The 25,749-nt window shown below is 43.3% G+C and overlaps 1 protein-coding gene across 1 annotated transcript; it reads right to left on the reverse strand.

The window, feature by feature from the left end:
• Nucleotides 1–1,573: 1,573 nt before the first annotated feature.
• Nucleotides 1,574–25,577, reverse strand: LOC116906136 (zinc finger protein 431-like). The gene is made up of 4 exons (XM_032909148.1): nucleotides 25,530–25,577; nucleotides 4,124–4,250; nucleotides 3,776–3,836; nucleotides 1,574–3,244 (listed from the first exon to the last, which is right to left on the reverse strand). The coding sequence occupies exons 1-4, from the start codon at nucleotides 25,575–25,577 to the stop codon at nucleotides 1,930–1,932; spliced, it is 1,551 nt and encodes a 516-aa protein (XP_032765039.1). The 3' UTR covers nucleotides 1,574–1,929.
• Between the last annotated feature and the right edge of the window lie 172 nt (nucleotides 25,578–25,749).

Below are 25,749 nucleotides of genomic sequence, written 5' to 3' on the forward strand. Positions count from 1 at the left end.
AGGCAACATTCTAACCCTAAATATGCCTTTATAATGCTGAAATTGAAGAGGCCCCATTAGGCCTCTGCCTTTCATCTCCTTCCAGTGCTGAAAAGTCCCTGGTACATGGTCATTGAAGAATTGAATGGATTATCTATGTCTTTGTGAATAGGCTTTACAAATTGCTTCTCGTTGTTATTTTTAACACAGTTCTTTTGATAAGAGGACAACAGACTTAGTTGACTAGAGGTGAGTTTAGATGTAGTAGCTGTTCGTTACTTTGAGGATTCTTCTTTCTTTCACCCTTCCCCACTCCTCCTCTTCCACCCTTTCAAACCTCTAATACTAAATAGGAGAGGAAAAAGTATAGAGGGAGAAGGGAGTGAGGTTATCAATACCATCCTGCTGATGGAGAGTGAGTTTCTTGGGCAACTCTGATTTTCATCATCAGGATATCTACTTTCTTGTTTCTTTGTGCATGACTACTTAACAAATCATGGCCAATAGCATCCCAGTAACCCACAGCACCTGTCAGGGCCTTAGCATTTATATGCCCTCTGAAAAGTCCCTAGAATTACAAATGTCACACAACTGCACAAAGAATCTGCCTCTGACAAAATAACACCTCTCCTAGAGCACAAGGCAAATTATAGTTACCTGCTGTGAATCATCCCCATGTCCTCATACCTGGGTTTAAGCCAAAAAAAAAAAAAAATCCTATAATATTGTTTTTTAAAAGATAACAATATTACAATATTCTCACTACATCCAGATAATATTCGAAAAAGACCCATGAGAGACATGGATGTTTTGTTTGGGGGTGGAGGGAATGTTATTGATGTTTTGTTTTGGATTTTATGAGACTTAGCTCTCTGCATAGCATGGCATCTTGAACTCACTACGTGATCTAAGTTGGCCTCAAATACATAAATACATCTGCCTGTCTCCCAAGACCTGCGACTCAACACCCAGCTGAGTTGTTTCTTTTTTTTTTTTTTTCCTGAGTTGTTTCTTAAATGACCTATCAGTGAAGAAAGAATAAAAGAATAATGTAAGATTTAAACAGGAACCCTCATTCTCTTGATGAACACCTCTTGGAATACAATGTATCAATTGTGCGTGGTAAATCATTTAGGTTCTCAATATTTTGCTTATTTTCTTTCTTTCATCATTTCATCTTTAATAATTTTTACCTGTGTAAGACACATCTGTGCTATGATGTACATGTACCAATCAGAATACAACTTACAGGTGCTTATTCCCTTTTTCCTCTGAGCTTGAGAGATCAAACCCAGATGGTCAAGTTATATAGCACGTGCCTTCAAGTAGTGAGTGAACTCACTGGTCTGTATTCAAGTTTCAAAACTATTTATGTACAGGCTGTTGTGTGGGTGTGCACATGTCACAGCCCAAGTATTTAATAATCAGAGAAAAACTTGCATGAGTAACCTGAGAATAACCTCAGGTCATCAGGCTTAAATAGTAACCACCTTTACTCACTGAGAAAATTCTCTACCATTCGTGTTTTTGAGAAAGTGTTGAGAAGTATTTATTCCTCAGAATAGACATAACCAAGAAAAGAGATGGCAGTATATCATTTTCATTTGCAAAAAGTTTTATTATTCAAATATTGTATGTTCCTCTATCCTTGGATGATAAGTTGTATGCAACTTGAAAACAAGACAATATTTTAATGATGAAATGGTTCTATTAATTATACATGAGCACCAGTGAGATGGCTTAGTGACCAAAAGAAAAGTGCTTGGTGTTCAAGCCCTTACTGCATGTATTAGATCCATGGTGTTGCTCTCCATAGGAATTCTTTCATGCCTTTGAAGAAGACTCTAAGATGCAGAGGCATTATCGCATTGATTTCATCATAGGGTTTCTCTCCAGTGTGAGTTCTGTGATGAACTGAAGATTACACTGATGTGACAAAGCTTTACTGCATCAGTTACACTCGTGGGGATTCTCTCCCATATGACGTTTTCTGTGATTATGAAGACTAGTGTAATATGCAAAGGCTTGACCACATTCATTACATTCATACAGTTTCTCTCCAGTATGACTTCTTTCATGTCTATAAAGATTACTGCGATACGCGAAGGCTTTACCACAATGAGTACATTTATACGGTTTCTCTCCAGTATGAGTTTTTTTGTGTTTTTGAAGATATCTGAAAATTGCAAAGGATTTACCACATTGACTACAATCATAGAGTTTCTCAAGAGTATGGTGTTTTTCATGATTTCGAAGATAACGACGACTTACAAAGGCTTTACCACATTGATTACATCTGTACGGTTTCTCTCCAGTATGAGTTCTTTCATGTATTTGAAGATCACACTTTAATTCAAAGGCTTTACCACATTGGTTACATCCATACGGTTTCTCTCCAGTATGATGTTTTTCATGATTTTGAAGACTAGTACGACTTGCAAAGGCTTTACCACACTGATTACATCCATAGGGTTTCTCTCCAGTGTGAGTTCTTTCATGTATTTGAAGACTGCTACGACGTGCAAAAGCTTTACAGCATTGATTACATACATAAGGTTTCTCTCCAGTGTGAGTTCTTTCATGTATTTCAAGACTACTGCGACGTGCAAAGGCTCTACCACATTCATTACATCCATAGAGTTTCTCTCCAGTATGATGTTTTTCATGATTTCGAAGACTACTACGACTTGCATAGACATTGCCACATTGATTACACTCATAGGGCTTCTCTCCAGTGTGTGTTTTATCATGTGCTTCAAGATTACTGCGATATGCAAAGGCTTTACCACACTGATTACATACATAGGGTTTCTCTCCAGTGTGAAGTATTTCATGTATTTGAAGATGACTGCGAGTTGAAAAGGCTTTACCACATTCATTGCAATCATAGGGTTTCTCTCCTGTGTGAGTTCTTTTGTGTATATCAAGATTGCTGTGACGTGCAAATGCTTTACCACATTCACTGCAATCAAAAGGTTTCTCTCCTGTATGAGTTCTTTCATGTATTTGAAGAGCACTGCGACTTGGGAAGGCTTTACCACAGTGACTACATTCATAGGGCTTTTCTCTAGTATGATTTTTTTCATGTTTTTGAAGACTACGGAAGTTTGCAAAGGCTTTACTGCATTGACTGCATTTATAGGGCTTCTCTTCCGTATTGATTCTTTCATATGTCTGAAGAAAACTCTTATGTGCAAAGGTACATTGCTTCTTGCCATGTCCCCAGTGCTCGCTAGGCTCATATCCACAATGACAAATGTTATACCTATTAAAAGAGAAATAACAAAAAAAGGTTTCACCCTGCATTCACATCTGTGAACCTTTTCTCCCCCACAGACATGTGCTATAGGGGTTAAGCCTTCTCCAGGACATCAACCTTCTTGTTTCCCCTAAACTGTTCCTCTCACTAAACTTTGGAAAGTCACTGTAAGTATAGAGTGACACTAACTTTCCTATGGACTGCTTATAAAAGACATACACTGGTCCCCTAATCAATGCTTTTTATGATACTTGAATGGGATGAAACTAAATGGATGGACAGTTCTACAACATGACTGTCAGGACTAAAATGGTGTCGTATGTTAAGATATTGGTTTTTTTGACTTGTTTCTTAGAGTAACACCTTGGAAACACAGGTCAGCTATCTGAAAATAAAGGACATAGTCTTATGACAATTTAAAAATAACCAATATACTTAAATCTGTGCTTATTCCCACTGTTGCTTTTCTTTACAACTTCAGGGCACATTACAGTTTCTTCAGGGACACTTTTGTATCAACTCACACATGACATTTACCTTCCAGGTCCTCTAGAACGTTGACAGTGTTCTTCAATGTTGCTGTCTTCCAATTTGTAGCCTAGAATAAAATAACAGAAAATTTATATTATTGAATAGTATGCAAATTTTAAGTTCATATCTTTGGTAAACCTGAGAACCATGTCTGATCCTTCACCACATTCTTCCTCTGTCACAATAGAAACCACAGAAATGTAGAGCGCTTGCCTAGCGAGCGCAAGGCCCTGGGTTCGGTCCCCAGCTCCGAAAAAAAAAAAAAGAAAAGAAAAGAGAAACTACAGAAATGACCAATAACCAAGAAACACTTGTCCCCTTATTTGAAAAGTGAAGGAAAACTCACATTCTTACCTATAGCAGTGAGGTTCCTGCATGTTTCTACCATCACATCTTTGTAGAGACTTTTCTGGGAAGGATCCAACAAAGCCCACTCTTCTGGAGAGAAGTTCACGTGCACATCCTCATAGGTCACTGCATCCTAAAATAGCCCATACATATATCATGAAAATGGTGAGACTGACTGTATTGTAAATGTACATTTTCCCTAGACAATATTTACATAATTCTGGGTGTTTCACACATTTATTCCATATCACAGACATTCAAATGCAGTCTCCAAATAATTTTAGAAGGAAACAGAAAAGGAGGATCACCCCTCTCATTTCTGGGCCCACTGAATTCTATGGGGCATTGCAAGAGAAATGACTACTAACAGACAATACAGAGAGACACTCAAGAAGATCAGAGCTATTGAGTATACATTAGCAAAGCTGTATCAAAATGCCTAACTTCAAAAGAGGATTGACAAGATAAACATAGTGATGCACACCTTTCATCCCAGACCTCAGGAAGCAGAGACATGTGGATCTTGTGGATCTCTGATTTCTAGAACAGGCTAGCCTACGCCATGATTCCATGACAGGTAGAGGTACACAATGAGACCCTGTCTCAAAGAAACAAAGGACAGAAAGCGCTCAAGAGCTTGCTTGAAATTCCTCCAAAGAGTTAAATATTCACTCTACTTCAATACTAGTTTATCAGAAAACTGGAGTGCCTCAGTTTACCAACGAAGGAATGCATTTTAATGTTACTGACTGACAGTTCAAAGAGTTCTCAAAAATATTAGCAAATAAATGTCTATCCAAAACAAAACCAAAAAGCATAGGGAAAAGAGACAGGTCAGCAGTTAAGAGCACATGTTGCTTTTGCAGAGAACCTAGAACAAATCCTAACACTCATTTGGAAATTCTCAACCATTAGTAACTCCAAATCAAGAGAATCCAATGCTCTCCTCTCATGCCAGAAAACACCAGATACATAAACATTACACATCCATAAATATCTATATACATATATTTATATATATGCAAAAGACTCATGAACATTTATTAAAGATCAAAGATATATATACACAAAGGTAGCAAGACTGTTGAACTGCAATTCGACCATCCTGAAGCCTTCGTATTAATGCCATGCATGCGCGCCATCCTGGTGACAAACAACACCCTCTGCCACGATTCCAAAGTGACTATGTGAGTCAAGCCCAGCACAAGAGCACCTGCTCAATAGGTACAAAACCTAATCCATCACCCAAAATATAAAATAAAAACATAAGGCTAGAAAATCAGCTTATTGAGGAGAAGCAATTGCTTCTAATTTATCTTATGTCTTTTTAGTGATGGTGTCTATAAAGGTATTAATGGTATGGCTACATAAGAAAGCAGGCTGCTCAGTTTAAACCAACAAAAAATATACAAAGAAGTGTGGGGAAGGTGAATATGGACAGCAGTTAAGCTCGTGACCCTGAGGACCCAATATAATCCCCCTATTCGGAAACAGATCATCAAAGATTTGAGTGAGATACAAAGACAAAAGAGGAATTCTGAGGTCAAGCAAATGAGACTTATCTTGAGTACTACCATTTTGTTTTGAGAATCCATTTTGATCATAAAGTGAAATTCAGTTTGAAAGACCTCCCCGAGGAGAGACACTCACTCAGTCACTCAGGATATTGGCGACCCCCAATCACCAGCCGGAGGCGATTCTTGATGCAATCAGCAAGAGGCTTTGCTTTTATTCATCGCGCCAAGGCTCAACTTGTAACTCACGCAGGAGCAGAGGAGAGGAGCCCCAAGCTGCATTGCACTCACATTTTTTAAGCATAAAAACTGCAGATGGGGAGGGGAGCAAGGGAATGCACCTGGTTGGCTCATTTAAACTTAAGCAAATATCAGCTTACCACAGCCGGGGTTCAGGGAACGGTCCCTGCCCCTCTGACAGCTCCAGGCCCTATCTCTAAATTTCCAAGAATCGTTTATCAAGTACCAGATGTCCTTGGCCAATGGCCCTCTTCCTAGAAAGTTTCAGAAAGTTCCCATAGCTTTGTAAAACCTTAGGGGCTTTTTCTTTTATTCTTTCAAGTTCAAGTTCCCAGGCTCTAGGGGAGCTGAGGACCTTCCAGATAGCTGGCCAACTTTCTCCTTATTCCCCAAAACATAATGACTGTTCCTACTGAGAAACTGTAACTGTAGCTTGGCACAGATGAGCCACCACAACCACCTGGAGAGACTACCAGACAAGACAAGGATGAGAAGTGAACACAGGAGGACAGCTGTGTTCTCCACTCTGCAGGTCCTGTTCTTTTTCCTGGGCTAGGATGCAGCTCTGGGAGTCACACAGTAGTAGGTTTTGTCAAAGGAAGAATGCACAGGCCCACCCGTACTTTACAATTATTACTGGCTCTACGGATGGACAGTGTAAGTCACCATCTCCCAAGGAAGAGAACAGGAACTACCTTCATGTCTTCAGTTCTGCTTCACCAACAGCTCGGCTTCTCTTTATCGTCCATTTCTCCACCACCTATTTCCTCACTCCTCCTCTCCCATCACCACCACCTACTTACTCACATCCTGCCCCACCCAGACACAGTGCTGTATAGGCTCTTTCCGGTACCCCCCAGCTGTGGGGACACAAGTGCAGGCCGCAATGTTGTTGTCTCTACTGTACCTTTTCTAACCCAGGCAGCCAGACTTAGACAAAGTCATCTCTAAAGGCGGAATTGTACTTCTTTAATAACCTAGAGCAGAGACTCATTTTTCCTTAGAGCAGTACCTCTCTTCCTCTTGCTCCTTCATTTCCTGTGTGGCGATTCTTTTCAGAATACCCAAATAAACAATATTGAAGTTAGACACCAGCTAACCAGGATAAAAGATACAACACTATTTTCCTTAGAATAAAGTCCAAGTGCAGCCTCTGTCTAGGTGAGGAGCACAGGCGCTAGATCAAGAGTAGAATTCTCTTTATCCAGACACTGCAATTACAGTGGCAGTCTCTTTCTTGGCCATCCTGAACTGACTCCTACACGACCAAACAGAAAACAACATTAAGGATGAGTTAACACCAGTACATGAGCGGCAATCTGCCTAATCCACTTTTGAATACATGGGGCCACCAAAAAAGCCTATTTCAGTGTTTTTAAAATATATCTTTGAGACCATAATTACTTCATTTGGCCTTCCCTTCTTTTCCCATGTACTCCTGAGAAAGCTCAAACACTCTGGCATAGTAGAGCAGACCAACATATTGGCCCTGGAGAACCCTGGAAAGAACCACCATGCTGCTGCCCACTGGTATTCCCCTACAAGGCCTTCCCAGGGACTTTCTGTGGCAAGGGCCACACAAGTGCAATGACTCACACTTCACAGGCCTTCCCAGCCCTGCTTCCCACCCCAGAGGCATACAGAGCCACTCTACTGCAAACTTGCATTTAAGTAGAAATTCTTCCAGCCTGCCAGAGCACTTTGTGTTTTTCCTTTAGGTGTAGGGTCTCTAGTATACACAGTCATTACACACTCAGTGTACAGTACAGCCACCTCTTCACCTCAGACCTAAGAAGTCCTACAGCCAACCTTAGGTCAACCTGAAATAGGAATAGCCATTAAAGCCATTCAAGAGAATAATAATTTATATTAGAACATACCAAGAAGGGGTTGGGGATTTAGCTCAGTGGTAGAGCGCTTGCCTAGCAAGCGCAAGGCCCTGGGTTCAGTCCCCAGCTCCGGAAAAAAAAAGAAAAAGAAAAAAAATTTATTATCCTGGTCTAAAGACCCTAAAAACAATATTTATCAAGATGTTTATCAATCACCTCAAACTGATACCTGACTAATCAAGGATAATCCCAACTGCAGACAAAACTGGAAAACTTTCAACCTCATTTCTGCCACCTCCCTTTCTCTGCACTGACTACAAGACCTTACAAGTGGACTGTCTTGGCTAGAGTTTCTATTGCTCTATGACTATGGCAATTTGTATGGTGTTAATATTATGGTTAGAGTTAAGTGTGACTGGGTTCATGGAAAATCCCCAGCCGGCTGCAGAAGACTAATACAAATCTGGTGGTCAGGATGAATAATGATGATAAAGCTGTGACCTTGCTGAGAAACACATCTGACGTCAAGACGCCCAATATGATGACCTGTAACCTTTCTGAAAAACCAACATCCTGCTGACATCAGCTGACCACACGAGTACTGTGTCCTTGGCTTGTGCAGATGCTTCCCACTTCCCCCTCTCCCTGTTAGCCCTGCTATGGTATAAATTCAGCCTTGAGAAAAAATAGTCACCTTGATCAGACTCTTGTCTAGGTGTCCTTCTTTGCGTCTCTTGTCCCCCATTCTCTCCTAGGTGGTCCCCAACCTCCACTGACTGCCCTGGAGGCCGGGGCACAGGTTTATTGTTTCAGTCTATTATCATCAAGGAAGGAATCATGGAGGATCCAGGCAGGCATGGTGCTGGAGGAGCTGAGAGTTCTACACCTCATCCAAAGGAAGCCAGGAGCACGGTTTTCAGGAAGCTAGGAGGAGGTCTCAAAGCCCACTTCCTCCAACAAGGCCACACCTCCTAATACTGCCACTTCCTCTAGGCCAAGAATATTCAAATCACCACATGGACAATTGATTCTGATTCCTACACAGGTCCCTCTGCATTTGAATCTCCCCAGGAAAGGCCTGGGCTCCATTAGGACACTCATTCCCTTGTCTCTTTTTCCTTCTCACTGACCTAAATACCTTATACCCAGCACTGAGGAGCAGAGGCAGTTTTAGATGTTCAAAGGGATTCTCAATGACATCATGCAAGGCGAGCCTGGCATACAATGCTGGATAGTTTTGTGTCAATGCAACACTGGCTGAAGAGATCTGAGAAGAGAAAACCTCAACTCAGAAAATGCCTCTATAAGATTGGGTTGTAGGGAGGCCTGAAAGGCATTTTAAAATGGTGATTAATGGGAAGGGACCAGCCCATTGTCAGTGGTGCCTTCCCTGGATTCTATAAGAAAGCAGGCTGAGAGCTGCAGAGATGGCTAAGCGGTTAAAAGTTAAGCGCTAGGGTTGGGGATTTAGCTCAGTGGTAGAGTGTTTGCCTAGCAAGCACAAGGCCCTGGGTTCGGTCCTCAGCTCCAGAGGAAAAAAAAAAAAAAAAAGTTAAGCGCTCCCAGAGGTCCCGAGTTCAAGTCCCAGGATCCACATGGTGGTTCACAACCATCTATAATAGGATCCAATGTCCTCTTCTGGTGTGTCTGAAGACAGCTACAGTGTACTCATATATAATAAATCTTGAAAGAAAGAAAGAAAGGAAGAAAGGAAGAAAAAAGGAAGAAAGAAAGAAAATAAGGACAGACAGACGACAGGCCAGCCAGCCGCCCAGACCCTATGGAGCAAGCCAGAAAGCAGCACCTTCCATGGCCTCTGCATCAGCTCCTGACTCCATGTTTTTTGAGTTCCTGTTCTGACTTCTATTAATGATGAACGGTGCTGCAGAAGTAAGTATAAGACAAATAAAACTCTTTCCTCCCTTGGTGATGGTGTTTCAGCCCAGCAACAGAAAACATTGCTGTGACAACTTGCTTTAAAAAATAAATGAATGAATAACTACTTGAGGAAAATTGAATGAAGGTCTTAATAACTGAGAAACATGGATCAGAATCTGAACCAGCTCCCTGAGCAGACCTTGGGTGCTGGCTCTGCACCCACCCCCACAACACCCAGAGGAAGCCTGACTCCAGGTGCTCTAACATAACCGGGATCAGAGGTGCACTCAAACGCCCAGGATCCCAGAATCCCAGAATCATAGGCTCTCGGAGACAGGTGAACTCTGAGGAGTTCTGACAAAACAAGGATCACAGGAAGGACAGGCTGCAGTCAGAGACAGCAAGGACAGATAGCAGTAGATATTAACAGACGACGAGAGGCAATCATAAGAACCTAAGCAACAGAAACCAAGGATGATAGAGGACTATATAGGAAAGACATAAATGACTCCCTTAAAGAAATACAGGACAACACAAGTAAACAAGTAGAAGCCCTTAAAGAGAAAACACAAAAATCCATAAAGAATTACAGAAAAACACAACCAAACAGGTGAAGAAATTGAACAAAACCATCCAGGATCTAAAAATGGAAATAGAAACAATGAAGAAATCACAAAAGGAGACAATCCTGGAGATAGAAAACCTAAGAAAGTGATCAGGAGTCATAGATGCAAGCATCACCAACAGAATACGAGAGATAGAGGAGAAAATCTCAGGGGCAGAAGATACCATAGAAAACATCGACACAACAGTCAAAGAAAATACAAGAGGCAAAAAATCTCCTAGCCCAAAACATCCAGGAAATCCAGGAAACAATGAGAAAACTAAACCTAAGGATAATAGGTATAGAAGAGAGTGAAGATGCCCAACTTAAAGGGCCAGTAAATATCTTCAACAAAATTATGGAAAATAACTTCCCTAACCTAAAGAAAGAGATGCCCATAAACATACAAGAAGCCTACAGAACTCCAAATAGATTGGACCAGAAAAGAAACTCCTCCCATCACATAATAGTCAAAACCAAATGCACAAAACAAAGAATATGAAAAGCAGTAAGGGAAAAAGGTCAAGTAACATATAAAGGCAGACCTATCAGAATCACACCAGACTTCTCACCAGAGACCATGAAAGCCAGAAGATCCTGGGCAGATGTCATACAGACCCTAAGAGAACACAAGTGCCAGCCCAGGTTACTATACCAAGCAAAACTCTCAATTAACATGGATGGACAAACCAAAATATTCCATGACAAAACCAAATTTATACAATATCTTCACAAAAATCCAGCCCTACAAAGGAAAAAAGATGGAAAACCCAACACGAGGAGGGAAACTACACCCTAGAAGGAGCAAGAAGGTAATCTTCTTTCAGCAAGCCCAAAAGAAGATAACCACACAAACATAATTCCACCTCTAATGACAAAAATAACAGAAAGCAACAATAGCTTTTCCTTAATATTTCTTAATATCACTAAATTTCCCAATAAAAACATAGACTAACTGACTGAGTACATAAACAGGACCTGATATTTTGAAGCATACAGGAAACACACCTCAGAGATAAAGACAGACATTACCTCAGAGTAAAAGACGAGGAAAAATTTTTCCGAAGAAACAAGCTGGAGTAGCCATTTTAATATCAATAAAATAAAATTATCTTTAACCAAAAGTTATCAAAAAGACAAAGAAGGACACTTTATATTCTTCAATATGAACTTTCAATTCTGAGTATCTATGCTCCAAATGTAAGGGCACCCACATTCATAAAAGAAACTTTACAAAAGCTCAAAGCACACATTGCACCTCACACAATAACAGTGGAAGACTTCAACACCCCACGCTCATCAACGGACAGATCATTGAAACAGAAACTAAACAGAGAAACAGTGAAACTAACAGAAGTTATGAACCAAATGGATTTAACAGGTATCTATAGAACACTGAACCTCATGTTACCTTCTCCAAAATTGACCATATAATTGGTTACAAAGCAATAGATACAAGAAAATAGAAATAACCCATGTATCCTATCAGATCACCACTGACTAAGGCTGGTCTTCAATAACAACAAAAACAACAGAAAGCCCACATACACATGGAAGCTGAACAACGCTCTACTCAATGATAACTTGGTCAAAGAAGAAATAAAGAAATTAAAGACTTTTTAGAACTCAATGAAAATGAAGGCACAACATACCCAAACTTATGGGATACAATGAAAGCAGTGCTAAGAGGAAAACTCATATCTCTGAGTGCCTACAAAAGAAACTGGAGAGAACATACACAGGCAACATGAGAGCACACATGAAAGCTCTAGAACAAAAAGAAGCAAATACACCCAAGAGTAATAGATGGCAGGAAATAAACAAACTCTGGGCTGAAATCAACCAAGTAGAAACAAAAAGAACTATATGAAGAATCAACAAAACCAGGGGATAAATCTTTGAGAAAAATCAACAAGATAGAAAAATCTTTAGCCAAACAAACCAGAGGGCACAGAGACAGTATGCAAACCAACAAAATCAGAAATGACAAGGGAGACATAACAACAGAAACTGAGGAAATTCAAAAAATTATCATATCCTACTATAAAAGAATTTACTCAACAAAACTGGGAAATCTGAAGGAAACTGACAATTTCCTAGACAGATACAATGTACCAAAGTTAAATCAGGATCCGATAAACTATCTAAACGGTCCCATAATCCCTAAAGAAATAGAGGCAGTCATTAAAAGTTTCCCAACCAAAAGAAGCCCAGGACCAGATGGGTTTAGTGCAGAATTCTATCAAACCTTCAAAGAAGACCTAATGCCAATACTCTTCAAACTAGAAACAGAGGGAACACTACCCAATTCATTCTATAAAGCCACAATTACACTTATACCTAAACCACACAAAGACCCAACAAAGAAAGAGAACTTCAGACCAATTTCCCTTATGACCATCGTTGCAAAAATACTCAATAAAATTCTCGCAAACCAAATCCAAATGATCATCCATCATGATCAAGTAGGATTCATCCCAGAAATGCTGGGATGGCTCAATATATGTAAACCAATCAGTGTAATCAACTATATAAACAAACTCAAAGAAAAAAAAAAGCATGTGATCATCTCATTAGGTGCTGAGAAAGCATTTAACAAAATTCAACACCCCTTCATGATAAAAGTCTTGGAAAGATCAGAAATTCAAGGCCCATGCCTAAATATAGTAAAAGCAATATACAGCAAACCAACAGCCAACATCAAACTAAATGGAGAGAAACTTGAAGCAATCTCACTAAAACCAGGGACTAGTCAAGGCTGCCCACTCTCTCCCAATATAGTACTTAAAGTCCTAGCCAGAGCAATTAGACAACAGAGGTCAGAGTGATACAAATTGGAAAGGAAGAAGTCAAAATATCACTATTTGCAGATGATATGATAGTATAGTTAAGTGACCCCCCAAAATTCCACCAGAGAACTCCTCCAGCTGATAAACAACTTCAGCAAAGTGGCTGAATACAAAATTAACTCAAACGAATCAAAAGCCTTCCTCTACTTAAAGAATAAACAGGGTAAGAAAGAAATTAGGGAAAACAACACCCTCATAATAGCCACAGATAATATAAAATACCTTGGTGTGACTCTAACCAAGCAAGTGAAAGATCTGTATGACAAGAACTTCAAGTCTCTGAAGAAAGAAATCAAAGATGATCTCAGAAGATGGAAAGATCTCCCATGCTCATGAATTGGCAGGATTAATACAGTAAAAATGGCCATTTTGCCAAAAGCAATCTACAGATTCAATGCAATACCCATCAAAATTCCAACTCAATTCTTCATAGATTTAGAAAGAGCAATTTGCAAATTCATTTGGAAAAACAAAATACCCAGGATAGTGAAAACTATCCTCAACACTAAAAGAACTTCTGGGGGAATCACCATCCCTGACTTCAAGCAGTATTACAGAGCAACAGTGATAAAAACTGTATGGTATTGGTACAGAGACAGGCAGATAGATTAGGGGAATAGAATTCAAGACCCAGAAATGAACCCACACACCTATGTCACTTGATCTTTGGCCAAAGGAGCTAAAAACCATCCAATGGAAAAAAAAGAGCATTTTCAACAAATTGTGCTGCTTCAACTGGAGGTCAGCATACAGAAGAATGCAAATTGACCCATTCTTATCTCCTTTTACAAAGCTCAAATGCTAGTGGATCAAGGACCTCTACAAAAAAACAGATATACTCAAACTAACAGAAGAAAAAGTGGGGAAGAGTCTCGAACACATGGATACAGAAGAAAATTTCCTGAACAGAACACCAATGGCATAATCTCTAAGATCAAGAATCAGGTTGGGGATTTAGCTCAGTGGTAGAGCGCTTGCCTAGGAAGCGCAAGGCCCTGGGTTCGGTCCCCAGCTCCGAAAAAAAGAAGCAAAAAAAAAAAAAAAAAGAATCAAAAAATTGGACGTCATAAAATTTCAAAACTTCTTTAATGCACAGGATACTGTCAATAGGACAAAAAGGACAAAGGGAAAAGATCTTAACCAATCCTACATCTGAAAGAGGGCTAATATCTAATATATACACAGAACTCAAGTTAGACTCCAGACAGCCAAATAACCTATTTAAAAATGGAGTACAGAGCTAAACAAAGAATTCTCAGCTGAGGAATATCGAATGGCTGAGAAGTACCTAAAGAAATGCTCAACATTCTTAGTCATCAGGGAAATGCAAATCAAAACAACCCTGAGATTCCACCTCATACCAGTCAGAATGGCTAAGATCACACACTCAAGTGACAGCAGATGCTGGTGAGGATGTGGAGAAAGAGGAACACTCCTCCATTGTTGGTGAGATTGCAAGCTGGTACAACCACTCTAGAAATCAGTCTGGTGGTTCCTCAAAATAGTGGACATAGTACTATCTGAGGACCCAGCTATACCACTACTGGGCATATACCCAAAAGATGCCCCAACATATGACAAGGACACATGCTCTACTATGTTCATGGCAGCCTTATTTATAATAGCCAGGAGCTGGAAAGAACCCAAATGTCCTTCAACAGAGGAATGGATACAGAAAGTGTGGTACATCTACACAATGGAGTACTACTCAGCTATCAAAAACAATGACTTCATGAAATTCATAGACAAATGGATGGAACCAGAAAATATCATCCTGAGTGAGGTAACCCAGTCACAAAAGAACACCCAAAAGTGCACTCACTCAGAATACCCAAGATACGATTCACAGACCATATGAAGCTCAAGAAGTAAGTCTAAAATGCTTTGGTCCTTCTTAGAAGGGGGAACAAAATACTCACAGGAGGTAGAGGGTGGGAGCATCTTGGGAGGAAGAAGGGGGGGGAAGGGGGGGCAGGATCAGGTATTGGAGGAGATAGGAATGACATACAGAGGGTCAGGAATTTGAACAATCGTGTGTAGCAGTGGGGGTTGGGGAACTGGAAGAAGCCACCAGCAAGTCCCAGATGCCAGGACCCAACGAGGATGAGATTAGCTGAAATGCCCAACAAAGGGGTAGGAGAACCTGTAGAAACCATATCCAGAGGTTAGGCAAGGCCCCTGGCTGGGATATGAGGCCACCCACTCATCTCCAAATTTTAACCCAGAATGGCTCCTATCTAAAGGGAATACGGGGACAAAATGTGGAGCAGAGACTGCCCCACCTGGGGATACAGACACCAAACCCAGTCACTATTGCAGATGCCAAGAAGTATATGCTGACAGGAGCCTGATATAGCTGTCTCCTGAGAGGCTCTGCCAAGAGCATGACAAATACAGATGAGGATGCTTGCAGCCAACCACTGGATTGAGAATGGGGTCCTCAATGGATGAGTTAGAGAACGGGCTGGAGTAGCTGAGGGGGTTTGCAAACCCATAGGAAGAACAGCAATATCAACCAGTCCCCCACCCCACCCCAGAGTTCCCAGGAACTGAACCACCAACCAAAGAGTACACAAGGAGAGACCCATGGCTCCAGTCCCATATGTAGCAGAGGATGGCATTGTCGGGCATCAATGAAAGAAGCTATTGGTTCTGTGAATGCTCAATGCCAGGGTGGGGAGGTGGGAGGGAGTGGGTGGGAGAAGGTTGGGGGAGCATCCTCATGGAGGCAAGGGGTCAGGGGATGGGATGGGGATGTCTGGAGTGGAAACTAGGAAAGGGTTACATCTAAATAAAGAAAATATCCAACAAAAGAAAATGAGAAACATTGGAGAACAGAAGGAAATAGAGATTAGGCACCAATCAATGTTCAAAACTGAAATTGTAAAAGTGATCCTGCAGTGGTCTGAATGAGAATGACCCCACAGGTCCCTGTGTTTGATGGCTTGGTCATCAGGGAGTGGCACTGCTTGAGAAGGATAAGGAGGCGTGGCCTTCTTGGAGGAAGTGTGGTCTTAAAGGAAATATGTGACTGGGGACATGAGTTGGGTTGCAAAGGCCCAAGCTGGCCCATTGGCTTTCTCACTGCTGCCTGTGGATCTGGATGTAGAACTCTCAGCTCCTTTCCAGCACCATGTCTGCCTGCATGCCATCATGCTGCATGCCATGGTGACAAAGGACCCTAGGGGCTTTCACCAGCCTTATACCCACCACCTCTGGTCAAGACTAGACCAAGTTCCACCTTCCACCTCAGGTCAAGGCTAGGCCTGGTTTCCATTCCCTACCCACAGTTCTCAGAATGTACTGACTGACTGTCACCTGAGTCTCTGGAAAGTCCCAGATAGAGTTCAAATGCATGTCCTATGCTTGCTAGCCAATAGATTCAAGGTCAATATGCTTAGTCAATAAGTTTGAACTGTAACCTTGCTGATGTAACTGTATCCCTAAAAAGTATAAAAACTGCTTGTTATAGCCATTTAGGGTCGCCTTCTAGTTACTTGCCATGAGGGGCTGATTGAAGGTCAGAGAGATAAACCTCTTGCGTTTGGTTGCATTGAACTCTGTTCTCGTGTCTTACTGGGGGCGTGGGGGGTGTCTCCCGGTAGTTAAGACTCACTTTGAGCCTTACATTGGTGCGTGGGTCGGGAAGCCAGACCCCCTATGAGGTCCTGAGGAACAGTGGTTAGAGGAACAGCTCCAGTTTGATGTCAGGTACCAGGGCTGTCTGTATCCGCGCTGTCTGTATCTGTTGTCTGTCTTGCTTGGCTCGTGAGCATCTGTAAGTCTTAGAGGGCCTCTGGTCTGGTTCCGTCAAACTGCAGCTGGCAGACGTGCCTTAAGGTCGTGACACCAGGAGTCTGGAGGACTCAAGCCCACCCCCATGGAGGGAGTCGGGAGGATTCCGCTCCTTTCGGAATCTATTAAGACTCAATACCAGTGCATATTGGCCAAGTCGCCTGATTACCTGGTGCCTGTGGCAGGGGTAAGATGTCTGTGTGTTGATGGTCTTTCTCTGTGTTCTTGGACTTAAGACTTCCACTGACACCATTTTTGGACATGGGACAGACTGAATCTGCCCCATTAAACATCCTAGTTAACCACTGGAGGGAAGTTGGGGAAGGAGGAGAAAACTTGTCAGTAGTAGTAAAGAAGAGCAGGTTAGTTACTCTCTGCTCCTCCAAGTGGCCACCTTCAGAGTAGGGTGGCTACCTGTAAGGACCCTTGATTTGCAGGTGATCACAGCAGTAAAGGAAAGAGTCTTTAGACCAGGATCCCTTGGGCACCCAGACCAAGTGCCCTATATAGTTACCTGGAAGGATCTAGTGGAGGACCCCTCACCCCCTCTTGGATAAAAGCTGGAACACACACACACACACACACACACACACACACACACACACACACACACACACACACACACCCTCATGGATAAAAGTATTTTTGTCTCCGAGATCTCGCAGGTCCTGGCCACAAAGGAGAAGAACCTGTTAAGACCAACGAGTCTGTAAAGAACAACATCCTCCAGGACCCTTCCACAGTGAATCTGCTGCTGATGGATCGTCCACCCCCTTACCCACTGCCATGGCCCCAGTTCCCACGGTCCCGCTCAAGTATCTCCCTTGAGCCCTCATCCAACATCCTGTTACCTGGCTCCCTTCCTCTGGTCCCAGCAAGGAGGGAGCATGGGGAGGGACGCTCAGAACTGGGACTGACCATGGGGACCTGGAACAAAAGGGCCACTTCACCTGATACAACAGTGGCCCTCCCCCCCACCCCTGAGCCTACAGGCCCACAGATGAGGATTGCTATCAGGCCATGCAATGTTGATCTTTCTTTTCAGCCGACTTGTACAACTGGAAGGCCAACACTCTTTTCAGGTAACCCCGAGGGGCTGATTAATCACAGACTATTTTAGTAACTCCTCAGCCCTCCTGGGACGATATCCAACCACTCATGAGAGTGCTCTTCATGACCAGAGAGCGAGAGAGGATGATGCAGGAAGCCAGAATGTCCTCTCGGACACAGGGACACCATGGATTGACCAGGAGGTCATCAACAGTGGATTTTCCCTGACTAGACCTGACTGGGACTTTAATATGGCAGGAGGTAAGGAGCACCTGGAGGTCTATCACCAGACTCCATTGGCAGGTCTCAAGGGGGTTGCAGGATGATCCACCAATTTGACCAAGGTACGTGAAGTTAAGCAGGGACCAGAGGAGTCGCCCTCAGCCTTTCTAGAGCGGCTCATGGAGCATTCTGCCGATATACACACTATGACACCAGCAGTGAGGAGCACAAAGTTTCTGTGACTTTGGCTTTCATAGATCAGGCTTGTAAGAAATAATCAGGAAAAAGCTTCAGAGGTTAGAGGGACTACAGGATAAGTCATTATGGGATTTAGTGCAGGTTCCTGAGAAAATCTACTATAACAAGGAGACAGAGAAGGAGCAGAGAAAAGAGAAAGGAAGAAGATGAAAGGGAGATGAAAAAAGAAAATCGACAGAAAAGAATTTACAGAGAATCTTGACTACAGTACTTAGGAAAAGCAGAAAAGAGAGACTCCAACCAAAGAGGGACAGAAAACCCCTTGAAAGGACCAGCGTGCATATTGCAAGGAGAGGGGCCACTGGGCCTGAGAGTTTCCCAACAAACAGAAGCTGGAGGCAGGAAATCCCAGGCCTTGGGAAAAGCACCCCCAAATGGTGAAGGTGTTAGCCCTGGGGGAAGACAGCGACGAGGGGGGAGAGGGCTCGGACCCCCTCCCCAAGCCCAGGGTAACCATGAAAGTGGAAGGGAAATCCACCCAATTCTTGGTGAATACTGGGGCCCAACACTCAGTCCTCCTCCAAGCTGATGGGCCAGCCTCCAGCAAAAAAACCTGTGGGTCCAAGAGGCCACTGCGACTAAACAGTATTCATGGACTACACGAAGAATTGTAGACCTGTGTGGGGGCCAGGTATCCCACTAGTTCATGGTGTCCCTGACTGCCCTAGCCCTTGCTCAGGAGAGATTTGCTCTCCAAAATGGGAGCTCAGATCGGGAGACCGAGAGTATTAGGATACCGTCCACGCAAACACCACCTATAACCCAATTGTAATCAGATTCACTCAGAAAGGCAAAGAAGCAACAAGATGGCTAAAGAGAAGAACTTGGGGACTCAGGTTGTATAAATTGTGGGATGAAGGCCAAGGTGAGAGAAGGGCTAGCCAAATGGAAGAGAGAGAACAGAGTCAGGGCTGGTTCAAAGCTGGGTTTAACTCATCCCCTGGCTAACTACCCTCATATCCACCTTGCCAAGACTCCTAAGTGTTCTGCTATTGTTGACCTTTGGACCCTACATATTGAACAAGCTGATAGCCTTCATAAAAGAGAGAACAGGTGCTGTACAGCTGATGTTCCTACACCAACAATATGAGACCCTGAGGATAGGACCTAAAGAATATGAATTAGTCACCAGAGACCCTGAGCATAGCTCCAAGATTGGAGCTTGGACAAGAAAAAGGGGAGAAGGGGAGAATGAAGGACCCTAGGAGCTTTCACCAGCCTTACACCCACCACCTCAGATCAAGATTAGGACAAGTACCAGCTTCCTACCTTGGGCCAAGGCTAGACCAAGTTCCATTCTCCACCCACAGTTCTCGGGAGGAGCAGGGATATTCTTGAAAAACCGCAGAATGTACTGACTGACAGTCACCTGACCCTCTGGTCCCAGATAGAGTTCGAATGCATGTTACATGCTTGCTAGCCAATAGATCCAAAGGTCAATATGCTTAGCCAATAAGTTTAAACTGTAACCTTGCTGATGCAACCTGTACCCCTAAAAAGTATAATGGCTTGTTATAGCCATTCAGGGTCGCCTTCTAGTCACTTGCCATGAGGGGCTGATTGAGGGTTGACCCCAATGCTCTGGAAAAATAAACCTCTTGCATTTGCATCAAACTCAGTCCTTGTGTCCACTTGGGGGCGGAGGGGGGGGCGCGTCTCCCAGTAGTTGAGACTCACTCCAAGCTTTACAGATTGAATCTCTGAAAGTGTCAGCAAGTCTCGACTGTTTTTCTCTGTAAGACTTGCTATGGTCACGGTATCTCTTCACAGCAATAAAATACTGATTAAGATGGAAGCTGGGGGTTGGGGATTTAGCTCAGTGGTAGGCGCTTGCTAGCAAGCGAAGGCCCTAGGTTCAGTCCTCAGCTCAAAAAAAAAAAAAAAAAAGATGGAAGCTGGTACCAGGAAGGAGGGCATTTCTCTGAAAGGTCAGAGCATGCTTGCTGGAGGAGGGCTTTGTGCACTGTGTATTTACCTGCTCATTTCTTTGCCCCAAGATCTGGTTACAATCTGGACACTTTGTCATGACAATTGGACCATCCCTGTATCAACATTAAAGAATGTTCCCTAATTATCTTTGATTGGTTAATAAAAGGTTGAACAGCCTTTCCTCAGCAGAGGAAAGAGGTAGGAAGGCAGTGGAGCTGAGCACGATAAATTAGGATGGCCTAAAGACCATTCTTGCGATGTTTTGGTGAATAATGTGGCTGCTTTCTAACCTTGTTCAAACAAAAGAATCCACATGAAGCTAAAGTGAAGACTTTGGATTAAAGGCACTAGCAGAGGAGATTTCAACACAGCCAAGTACTGGCTCTCTCTCATACGGTTACTAGCGGTTACTGGCAGTTACTCTTATGCAGGTTTATAATGAAAAGGAGCAAGGAAAGATACAAAATGTATAATTTGAGGAGAAAAGGAGCAACAGGATGTACGATGGACATAAGTCAAGGCACAATCAGATGAATAGTTTAACGAAAAGTCTGATGGTAAACGGAATAAAGGGAGTGGTTATTTCGGGTCAAGACCCCACCTAACTAAACTTCCAATTTGCAAAAAAGGAATTAAAGAAAAGCTTAGGCAGTGAAAGAAAACATTAACAAGAGAAAGCTAATACAAAAGGAACTAAAGAAAAGGAAGAAGTTCTATCAACAGCAAGCAGCAGAACCTGCTTCAGCCACATGGTTCTAATTTTCAAGTCAAGGATACACGGGATTATGGGATTTCTCTCCATGACTAAGAAAAGCCTCTGAGAACAGACCTATGTCAAGGGTATCTTTGCATGGAAGCTCAGAGAGGCCATTGCATGAAGCTGGAAAAATGAAACCTCAATTGCCCTGAGGACCACAAGAGGCTGAAGATACCAGCCAAGGAAAGCTGGTAACAGGGAATGAAACCGGCATAAAACAGATGTTGTAATAAACAAGCCTGAAAGAAGTTTGTGATCTTAAGAGCGCTCTGACATCAGACATGGACAAGCAGACAGTGGGGTTTGCTCAGCTGGTTTCGGTCTTACTTTGGTCTAAGGCACACTGTGTTCCCTTTCCTCTTTTGGAATGGTAATGTATATCCTGTGCCATCGCATGTTGGAAATATGGGACTGCTTTTTTATTTTGAATCTACAAAGATTACAATTGAGAGATTTCATAAACCTCAGGAGACACTTTGGAATTTTTGAAGTTATATTGTAAGGGTCAGAGAATCAGCAAAGAATGATACCCCAGACTGTGGTGTTTGCTTTGTTTGGTGTGAAACTTAGAGTCTCAGCATTTACCAAGCATTCTTGTTTGATCCCAAATGAGGGAAGAGGGGACACTGAAAATGGCAAACACTGGGCATCTGAAGGAGCAGGAATTTGAAGAAACCACTGTAACCGTATAAGCTGGTAGATTCTAGAAAGCTATCATTAGGCCAGAAAACTATATGTCTAACCAAATAAACCAATAATCTATTTTTTGTATTAGTATATAATTATAACTTGTATTAATATTGTAATTTTGGATTGTTCACACATTAATAAACATGTCATGGTAGGTGAGAGAAAAAAAGGAGAATGATACCCCAGACTTCAGTAGTATGCAAAAGCAGTTTACTCAGCAGAATTTCCTCCATGCAGGGGTCTCTGCATTCAGGAATGAAGACCCCGGTGGACTCTCAGGCCCAGCTTTTACTGTCAGTTAGGGAACATCCAGGGAGTGTGTGTGTGCTTTTGACCTTAACTGATTAGCTCTAGTTCTCGGGGTCTGACTGGTTCTATTAGTCGGTTAGGCTCTGGAGACTTCCCAGGGGTTGCTTACTCATCCTCGCTTCAGGCCAGAGGACGAGGCATCCTCGGATTGGCTGCCTGTGGCTGTGGAAGGCTGACCACAGGTTCCTGGATCCAGATTTTCATTTCTGGGAAATGGCGACTTAGGCCGACTCTCCTGAACTATCAGTCTGCAGCCTGTCAAGGAATCGGCCTGGCCCTGGTTAATTCAGTCCTCTCAATATTGAGTCCACTTTGCATTTTGATGTGGTCACCAGCCTAAGGGAGCCAGGAAGTGGAATGTGGAGAATTGGATAAGAAAGACTCCCATCATGTCTGAATGCTTGGTCACGAGGGAGTGCCACTGCTTGAGAAGGAGAAAGAGGTGTGGTCTTACAGAAGGAAGTGTGTGTACTTTGAGGTTTCAGGGACCCAAGGCAGATCCAGTGGCTTTCTCTCCTCCTGATGCCTGCAGAAGTAGATCTGCAGTAGATCCAGAAGTAGAACCCCCAACTACACTGAGTGCCTCTATGCCGCCATGCTCCTCACCAGGCTGACAATGAAATCATCCTCTATGACTATAAACAAGCCTCAATTAAATGCATCCCTTTATAAGAGTTCCCATGTGTTGTCTCTTCATAGCAATAAAACACTAAGTGTCTTAGTTAGGGTTTCCATTGCTGTGAAGCGACATCATGGCAACTCTTATGAAACAAAACGTCTAATTGGGGATGGCTTACAGTTCCAGAAATTTAGTCCATCATCATCTTGGCAGGGAGATGGCAGCATCCAGGCAGATGTGGTGCAGGAAAAGAACCTGATTGTTCTAGGTCTTGATTTGCAGTGAGAAGAAGAGGGGGACTATGTCACACTGGCCGGACTTGTACAGACAAAAGACCTCAAAACCTGCCACCACAGGGACACACTTCTTCCAATGAGGCTACCCCTCTTAAAGTGCCTCTCCCTATGAGCCAAGCATTCAAACACATTACCTATGGGAGCCAGGCCTACTCAAACCACCACACTAAGCCAGATGTCAAAACTTGGCTTTTGAGAGCGATTGTTAGAAGCCTAAAGAACACTCGGGTATACTGACTTTAAAACAGTTCTCTCCTGGTAGAGGGAATGCCATCAATTAGAGACTATGAATGGCCATGTGTAAAATGTTAGCTGCTGAGTGCTGGAAGCTGACACACAAACCAAAACCAAATGCCCTGCGTCTCTCACCACACCAAAGAGACCCAACCCGGCTTGCACTCACCCAATGAGAGGTGCCCAGTTGGAAATTTCATTGGCCCAAGGGAACCTCCCCAAATTGTACACCCACCAATTTGGTTTGTCTTCATTCATACAGTATAAATTAATGCATGTGAGGCAGCGGGCAGTGAAAGATACCCTGGTTCCTGGTCGGGACAGGTTTAATCCCCAGGGAACCCTAAAAGGGACGGCAGGTGTATTCCCAGTCTCCCAGATCAGGGCCTCACTAACCGCAGTCCCCACAATCCCCTGTAGAGAGGTTTGAGACAGACCAGTCACGAAGAGCAATGCCCCAAGCCCCTCCTCCACAGGTGAGGACGTGACCACAGGTTATATAGGCTCAAGACAGAGCAGTCATAGAAACAGGACCACGCCCCCGGATATGTAGATGAGGTCTTACCCACCCAAAAAAATATTTAACTGCTGTGTTCAGAATTAAAGGTGGCTGGAATTATTCCATCATCTGAGAACTTCTGTCATAAGAGCTGTTAAACACCGCCGCCTAGGGAAAAGATCTGCTCTCCCCAAAATCACTGCCAGAAGCTCCTCTGCACCCCTCGCCGGCTAGTCAGCCTCCTGCTGGTTCAGCCCAGCTTGAGCTACTGAGATGGCGAGCAGCACTGCAAAGGAGCAGGGCTGGCAGCTGGGGGCACCAAAAGCTGCTCCCCCTCCCTGCCCACGTTCTCTCTCCCCAAACCTGAGCACCTAGCCAGGCAAAAGATGGCTGTGTAGAGCGCCAGGCGCCAGAGCCCTACAAATGCATGCTGGGAAAGTTTGCAGAAAGCCACTCACCTGCCATTTCAGACCCCTGCAGCTCACTGACTTACACAAGCTCGGCCCAACTGTAACCCAGCTCTTGCCTAGACTGTTTCCCCTGCGCTGTACACACAGTAAACTTTTCTTTCCTTCTATTCTGGTCTCAAGGGAGAAGCCATGCTCCACACACAACTCCTTTTCCTGTTACTGATAGGGACAGCTCACTACATGAGTCACATAGATTATTTTTAGAACTGTGTGGTGCTACAAACCATTAACCCCAAAATTGAGGAGATTGGCTCAGAAAGGCAGGAAGGCCTGGGTAGCCACACAGTGGGATGAAGGCAAACTGAGTCAACATGGGAGACCTTAGTGTAAAGATATATTTCTGAAAGCCTAGAAGTGAAGCTGTTCTGAAATGAATGTGCCTGCCCAATGTGAAACCACACCACACACTTACAGATTAGTAAAGAAAAATGTCTTTATAATAACAAGTTCCCAGCTCTGGCCAACAGATTTTGCTCTTAAATTACTATAAACCAGAGGCTTCTGCATTTCATATTTGCTGTCAAGCCAGTAAATGCTACTTACTCCCTGTGGGGGCGTTGAATACAGCGACTAGGACCTTTAGCTTACTGGAGTAGGTGTGGCCTTGTTGGAGGAAGTATATCAGGGGGATGGGATGCTCGGGTGTAGCCAGTCTATGCTACTTTGTAGGTTCTTTTCTGGCTTCCACCCTTCTCCACCTCTTTGCTTCCCTTTCAACCCAGAACATTAGAGGGGAGAGAAAGGACAGAGGATGAAAAGGAGTCATTTCCATTAAGAGAGAAAGAAGGACAGAGGTGAAAAGGAGTCATTTCCGTTAGGAGAGAAAGGAGGACAGAGGGGAAAGGGCGGCATTTCCGTTAGGAGAGAAAGGAGGACAGAGGGGAAAGGGCGGCATTAGCAACAGGCTACTTTCTGCTGACTGGGGCATCAGACTCTTTGGAGCAGTTCTTTGATCTTCAGAATCAGAATATCTACTTTCTTCTTCTCATCTCTTTGTGCTCAACTACTTGGCCAACTGTGATACACTGTAACTAAGCACCAAGCAGCCACGCACCTCTGGAGGCCCTAGCATTTATGTCTTCCCAGACCGAAACTGTCTGCAGCTGCCAAGACCACACCCCTGCTAGCCCGTGAGGCAATCCTAGACACCTGCTGTGAAGCAGTCCCATATCCCCACCTTTCTGTATATTTGAAAAGAAATCAAAATTACACAACTCACACTAGACTCAAGCCAGGCCTAGTGTCTCTGTTCTTGCTGCCTGCTGATGTGGACTGAGTCCAGTCACAGAGTGTCTGCCTGTGTGCCACCATACTCCCCACAGTGCAGGCGATGGACTAATCCTCTGAGATGGTAGCAATAGTTCCTTTACATGAGCGCCCATGGCCTGCAAGGGGCTCGCTTTGCACTGTAGAAGCATCGCCTGCCAAAAAAAAAACTGATTCAACTATTAGCTGAGGCAGGAAATGGGAGGTTGGAGTTCTAGTGGCATGGAGGATTCTGGGAGAGTCAGAGGAAGAGATTCACCACAAACTATGAGAAAAATGCTCCCACAAAATTGAAGAGAGGTTAACAAGCCACGTGGCACTCGT

The sequence above is a fragment of the Rattus rattus genome, chromosome 1 (assembly GCF_011064425.1).
Source record: "Rattus rattus isolate New Zealand chromosome 1, Rrattus_CSIRO_v1, whole genome shotgun sequence".
Taxonomy (NCBI): domain Eukaryota; kingdom Metazoa; phylum Chordata; class Mammalia; order Rodentia; family Muridae; genus Rattus; species Rattus rattus.

What these genes read in the sequence shown, in the direction of transcription:
- LOC116906136 (XM_032909148.1), bottom strand. Translation starts at nt 25,577, where the DNA reads ATGCTTCTACAGTGCAAAGCGAGCCCCTTGCAGGCCATGGGCGCTCAT. An exon ending in TGCAGGCCATGGGCGCTCAT is followed by an intron (nt 4,251 to 25,529) that starts GTAAAGGAACTA and finishes GGGCTATTTTAG; the next exon opens with GATGCAGTGACCTATGAGGA. An exon ending in CGTTCTAGAGGACCTGGAAG is followed by an intron (nt 3,245 to 3,775) that starts GTAAATGTCATG and finishes CTCTTTTAATAG; the next exon opens with GTATAACATTTGTCATTGTG.